A 6,983-nucleotide genomic window follows, 5' to 3' on the forward strand; every position below is an offset into this window, starting at 1 on the left:
TTAGTGACTGTTGGAGGGAAAATAATAACCAAAAAAGGCTTAAGGGCTGGCCCAAAAACCAAGCGGATGGCACATGTGCTGTAGAGAGGTTAATGGGCTGCTCCTCATCATATGCTGGCCCAGATGCTACTGAAGAGGACACGGCAAACTTGATCCAGCGACCAGGTCGGGTCGGGATACGTCTGGATCGGTACGATCCATCTCCCGGATCGTGCTGCAATGCACAAGCCACTGCTGGAGGGGTTGCTCTGGACCCTAATGACACGGATGGAGCACTAGGCAGGAGCGCCACTCGAACTGAAGCGCCAGGTGACTGTCGGGTTGTGCACGGCGCTACAGGTGCAATAGCTGGGCACCGCATGGCTATTGTGAATCCTTTGGGCTGCCTCCTTATGCCTTCCATGCACGCTACGCCGGATCAGGTTGGACTTCATCATGAAGGATACGATCCGTCTACCAGCCCGTGCGCCGCTGCACATGTCATTGCTGGAGGAGGTGCCCTAGACGCTAATGATGCGGCGGGAGCACGAGGCTCTGGGGCTGGGAATTGCGCGGATGACATGATACCTAAGGGACGCGTTCCTATGCCTTCAGTGATCGATGCATCGGTGACAAGAGGAAATGAAGCCTCCAGGGAAGACGGGTTCGACGGAGAGACAAAGAAGCCAAGTTCAATGCTGGGGAAGGAAATTACATGTGACTAGGATAAGACTCTTGAAGACGGTAATCGGGCAGGAACTATACCCCCTGCTGATGCTAGCCTTGTTGAGGGCAGTGGCAATAACGGGGCATGCGTGGGTGCTGGTACCGGGGACCAAAGGTTCAGTGATGGTAAGGCTCTTGAAAGAGAAGCGCAGATGATTGAGAATAAAAAGGCTTGGGATCTGGCAGTAGAATCTGGAGCAATACAGTGCGATGAAGATGATGACATAATGGCGATTTTACAGGAACAGAATGAAGCGCTTGCCCAAAAGAGGAGGTTGGCTAAGTAGAAAGAGAAGGCACGTAGATGCAGACCAAAAAAGCTCAATAAGGTGTGTAATAAAGGTTTATTATGATTTTTAGCTGTTGGAATGTTAGGGGGTTAGGAGGGATTGGTAAGTTGAGTATGATAAAAGATCTCAAAAAGAAACAGAAGCTGAATATGTTAGGCCTGATTGAATCTAAAATGCAAGCTGTGACAAAGTTTGATGTAGTACGTATTTGGGGGAGCGATGCTGTAGGGTGGGAGTATGTGGGTTCGGATGGCACGTCCGGGGGGTTGCTGCTAATGTGGGATGACTTGTTTTTTAGAATGCATAACTGTTATAAAGGGGAGAGATGGCTATGTGTTGAAGGAGTCTTATTGAAAAATAATTTTCCCTGTGCTTTTTGTTTGGTATATGGTGCTCATACAAGAGTTGAAAAACTTGTTGTGTGGGAGGAACTGAGCTTCATAGCTGGTCTATGTCACGTTCCGATATGCTACATGGGTGATTTTAACGAGGTTACACAGGTTGAAGAGAGAAAAGGCCAGGACAGGTTAACAGGCTCTGCAGAAGATTTTAAGTGTTGGATACAAGATATGCAGTTAGTGGATCTACCGTTGAATGACCGAAAATTTACATGGTTTAGAGGCAAATCTTGCAGCCGCCTTGATAGAGTTCTAGTGAGTGTGGAATGGATGGATGAGTTCCCGGAGATTCAATTAAAAGGGGGACCGAGAGGCCTGTGAGATCACTGCCCAATTATAGTGGAGGATACCAATTCCAAAGGCGGTCCACGACCTTTTTGTAGCTTGGACTCTTGGTTTACACATGACGGGTTTCTAAGAATGGTCAAAGAAGAATGGAGGAATCTTGGTGAGCTACAGTTCACAGATAAGCTGAAGGCTTTAAGGATGCCTTTGGGAAGATGGCACAAGGACAATTTCGGTGACATGGACAAGAAAATACAGCGCTTTGAGGAGAAGATAAGGAAGCTGGATGATTTGGTAGGAAACAAAGTTTATGATGATACAGTGGAGGCTAGAAGGAAGGCCTTAGCAGGCTGTTGCAAGCAGTGGTATGTCAGAAAAGAACTACACTGGAAGCAGATGTCGCGCTCCAGGCATGCGAAGGATATGGATATGAACACTAGGTACTTCCATAACCTGGCGTCGGCAAGAAGGAGGAACAATAGACTTGATGCTTTGGTAATTAACGGAAGGTTGGTAAGAAATCAAGCTTGGATCAAGATTGCAATCAGAGATTTTTACAAAGATTTGTACCACCAGGAGAGATCACCGGTTGTGGGTTTCAGAGACGGTCTGGTAAATCGAATTGATGTAGAACACTCAATAGCTCTGGAGAGATTACCGACAATGGAAGAGATAAAGGAAGCTGTTTGGGATTGTGAATCTTCCAAGGCTCGAGGGAGTGACGGATATAATATGAATTTCATCAAGAAATGCTGGGACGAGATTGGTGCAGAGTTCATGACAGCTGTTTTGGATTTCTTTTGATCGTCAAAGTTGCCTTCGGATTCCAATATTACTTGGGTGGCCCTTCCACCAAAGTTCACAGGAGCAAAGGAGATCAAGGATCTTCGACCGATCAGCATGGTAAGTTGTGTGTATAAAGTAATCTCCAAAGTGATGGTAAGGAGGATGAGATCAGTCATGCCAGGTCTAGTGGGGGAGATCCAGAGCGCATTTGTGAAGGGACGAAAAATACATGATGGAGCTCTTATTGCATGTGAAACAGTGCATTGGTTAAGGACAAAGAGGAAGAAAGCGGCAATTATCAAGTTAGACTTCCAGAAGGCTTATGACCGGGTAAAGTGGAGCTTTGTGGATATTGTGCTACAGAAGATGGGCTTTGGATGGAGATGGAGGGAATGGGTGAAGGAGTGCCTGGGTACAGCGTCTATGTCGATCCTGATTAATGGCTCACCATCTAAACCTTTCAAGATGGAGAGAGGCTTGAGATAAGGTGATCCACTATCTCCATTTCTTTTTGTTCTGGTTGTTGATGTTCTTCATAGGATGGTAGGGGAGGCAATCAGGAACAAACGTATTTTGCCACTACTGGTTGGAAAGGACAATATAGAGTTATCACACTTGCAATTTGCAGATGACACTATATTGTTATGTCCACTAGAGGAGGAGACCATCAGGAACTATGCCAGATTGCTAAGATGCTTTGAGATGATGTCAGGGCTATCTATTAACTTTGATAAGTCAAGCTTAATCCCAATAAATTGTGACCAGCAGTGGACTTACAACATGTGTAGCTTATTGGGATGCAAGGAGGCTAGTCTTCCAGTCAGATATCTCGGTATTTCCTTAGGAGAAAATCCGAGATTGGTCAGGACTTGGAAACCGATAATTGACAAGGTTGAGGAAAAGCTCAGCTTGTGGAAGGCAAAAGTTCTCAATAAAGCATGTAAGCTTGTACTTATCAAATCTGTGTTAAATAGCTTGCCAGTGTACTATTTGAGCTTGTATAAGATGCCGAAAGCTGTGGCAGAAAAGTTGATATCGTTGCAGAGGAGGTTCCTATGGAGCAAGGAGGAAGGCAGAAATGGTTTGGCACTTGTAAAGTGGAAGATTGTTCAGGCCCCTAAAAAGGCGGGTGGGTTGGAGGTGGGTGATGCAGTGATTAGAAACACTGCACTTCTGTTCAAGTAGTGGTGGCGGTTTTCAAAAGAGGAGTGTCCATTATGGAAGAAGGTTGTGTGCTCGTGCTATGACTTAAACCCTAATGTGATGTTATCAGCTCAGACATTACCTACTAGAGGGGGCCCTTGGAAGGATATCTGTTAGTTGCAGGTCAGGGACAGTAATGTGAGAGAGAAGATGATAGCGGGGTTAACTATGGAGGTGGGTGATGGAAGGCGGACTCGATTCTGGGAAGATGTCTGGTTACAAAGTGGTCCGTTAAAGATGAGTTTTCCGAGACTTTTCTCTGTTTCAAACCAAACAGGGTCTGTTATAGGGGATTGTGGGTTTTGGGATGAGTTAGAGTGGATCTGAAATTTTCAGTGGAGAAGAGAGTTATACCAATGGGAGTTGGAATTAGTGGATCGGCTACATGAAACCTTAAGGCCGATTAAGCTAACTCATGGAAAGCAAGACAAAGTTGTTTGGAAGTTCGACAAGGAAGGTATATTTTCAACTAACTCTTTTGTGCAGGTGATGCAGTCAGAATCCCTCCCGGAAGAAATAACTAGCTACAGCTTCACCAGAACCATTTGGAAAGGTTTGGTTCCACCGCGAGTAGAGTTATTTATTTGGTTTACTTTGATAGGAAGAGTTAACACTAAAGAAAGACTGGTTAGACTGGGAATTATTAGCCAGGGTGATAACATATGCGTGTTGTGTAAAAAAGACGTCGAATATATTCACCATTTGTTTCTGGGCTGTGAGTTTACTTGGCAGGTGTGATGTTATTGGCTACGTGACTTTGGGAGATTGTGGTCTTTTCCGGGCTCGCTAAAAGAACACTTTGAAAGCTAGACAGGTGTTGCTAATAGGAAGGGAGAACGCAACAAGTGGCTCATATGTTTTTTTTTTCAGTTATTTGGAACGTTTGGCTAGAAAGGAATGGACGACTTTTCAATAAGAAGGAAGGGAGTACGGAGGAGGTGTTCCAAAAATCCTTAATCAATTTTAGAGAGTGGAGTAGCTTAGATCCCTTTTGTTGTTGATGGCAATGCCGGAGATGATAATAGAGATAGTTGTCTATTTATAGTCTTTACATGTTTTCCTGTTTGTTTGTTCTCTCGCTCCACTTTACTGTGTTGAGCTCCTTTGTTCAAAAAAAAAAAATAAGTTCAGAAAATTGTGCACTAAAATAATGGTGAGCAAACTAATTGGATTATATATGAATACACCATAGATGAAAAAGAGATTACTAGTTGTCAGGATATTAAAGTATTTTCTTCAAATAATATTTTTTTAAAATTTGCTATTTAATTGTTCTCTATACTCAATATTATTATTTATCATGAAAAAAACTTTTTTTAATGAAATAGAAAAACATTGATTAAATATGTACTAAATATGGCTCATCCTTAAACGTTCTTTGCTAAGTATAAAATGCTACACACTTTGTTAATTCATTAAATCTAAACTCTTCATTTATTATATTTTATTTGAATGGTCTGAATTTAAAAAGGTAACTTGTTAATCAGGTTAACCATTTTTTTTACAAGTTTTGGATGTTTTTTTGTAAATTTAAGATATTGGACTGAAATCCAAAATAAAAAAATTGTATATGAATATTAAAAGCAACATGTCTGTCCCAAAAAAAAAAGTAACTGGACTTTAGAATTAAAATAAATACAATTATTCTCCACATCCAAGTGATTTTAGTATCCAAGTTTATCCAAGTATTTTAGACTCACGCGCTTTTTTTCCCGCTTCTTCTTTCATTACCGTCATCACCAATACCACCACTACCACCTCCTACTCCTTCCTTTTCATCATCATCATCATCATCATCATCATCATCATCATCATCATCATCATCATCATCATTAACATCATTATCGTCTTCTTCTAATCGTATCGTTGTTATCGTTATTAATTTTTGGTTCATTCTGAATATAATTTCGGTTCATTTCAGAGTGATTTAAGGTTCATTTGATCTCATTGTTTTACACAATTCAAAACTCTTCCTTTTCACCTTCTACTGCTTCTTCTTCTTATTTTATTTTGTCATAATTCTTCTTGTTTTACTCTATTGAGAGGAATAAAACCAAGAAAAAAAATCAAACAAAAAAAAGAATAAAAAACTCCTCATCATGTTCTTCTTCTTCTTGTCTGGTTCATCTAATCAAACAAAGAAGAAAAAATACATAATACTGCAAAATCATTTGATGGATTTGGATGTATTTTTGTTCATGATTCAATTTTTGGTTTATTCTGAATATAATTTTTGGTTTATTCTGAATATAATTTCGGTTCATTTCTGAGTGAATTAAGGTTCATTTGGTCTCATTGTTCTGTAGAATTAAAAACTCTTCCTCCTCACCTTCTACTGCTTCTTCTTCTTCTTTTTCATTTTTTTCTTCATTTTCTTCTTATTTTATTTTGTCATAATCCTTCTTGTTTCACTCTCTTGAGAGGAATAAAACCAAGAAAAAGAGAAGAAAAATAAAGAAAAAGAAATAAGAATAAAAAACTCCTCATCGTATTCTTCTTCTTCTTGTCTTGTTCATCTAAACAAACAAAGAAGAAAAAATAATATAATACTGCAAAATCAATTGATGGGTTTGGATGCATTTTTGTTCATGATTCAATTTTTGGTTCATTCTGAATATAATTTCGGTTCATTTTTGAGTGAATTAAGGTTCATTTAATCTCATTGTTCTGCAGAATTCAAAACTCTTCCTCCTTACCTTCTACTGCTTCTTCTTCTTCTTTTTCATTTTTTGCTTCTTCATCTTCTTCTTATTTTATTTTGTCATAATCCTTCTTCACTCTCTTGAGAGGAATAAAATAAAAAAAAGAAGAAAAATCAAATAAAAAAATAAGAATCAAGAAGAAAAAATTTCTCAAAACTTCTCATCATGTTCTTCTTTTTCTTGTTTTGTTTTTCTAATCAAACAAAGAAGAAGAAACACATAATGTCACAAAATTACTTGATAGATTTGGATGTGTTTTTGTTCATGATTCAATTTTGTTTGTGTGTTTGTTTTTGAATTGAGTTTGTGTGCCGCAATCAATAAGTAATTTCGGTTTATTCTGGATTTAAATAAGGTGCACTTGGTCTGTGGTTGTTTTGAAACGAGTTTACATTCTAAATTTAATTTTTGGTTCATTCTCAATATAATTTCGGTTCATTTCAGAGTAAATTAAGGTTCATTTGGTCTCATTGTTATGCACAATTCAAAACTTTTCCTCTTCACCTTCTTCTTCTTCTTCTTTCATTTTGTCATAATTCTTCTTGTTTCACTCTATTGTGAGGAATAAAACCAAGAAAAAGAAAAGAAAAATCAAGAAAAAAAAAGAATGCGAC

At 39.4% G+C, this 6,983-nt stretch overlaps 2 protein-coding genes across 2 annotated transcripts; both read left to right on the forward strand.

Moving 5' to 3' along the window:
• On the forward strand, nucleotides 1,814-2,482 carry LOC107615870. The gene has a single exon (XM_016317889.1). It carries the CDS (start codon nucleotides 1,814-1,816, stop codon nucleotides 2,480-2,482), a length of 669 nt encoding a protein of 222 aa, XP_016173375.1.
• On the forward strand, nucleotides 2,615-3,649 carry LOC107615869. Its single transcript, XM_016317888.1, has 2 exons — nucleotides 2,615-2,883; nucleotides 3,004-3,649. Exons 1-2 carry the CDS (start codon nucleotides 2,615-2,617, stop codon nucleotides 3,647-3,649), a joined length of 915 nt encoding a protein of 304 aa, XP_016173374.1.

Source organism: Arachis ipaensis, chromosome B09 (genome assembly GCF_000816755.2).
Source record: "Arachis ipaensis cultivar K30076 chromosome B09, Araip1.1, whole genome shotgun sequence".
NCBI classification, from domain to species: domain Eukaryota; kingdom Viridiplantae; phylum Streptophyta; class Magnoliopsida; order Fabales; family Fabaceae; genus Arachis; species Arachis ipaensis.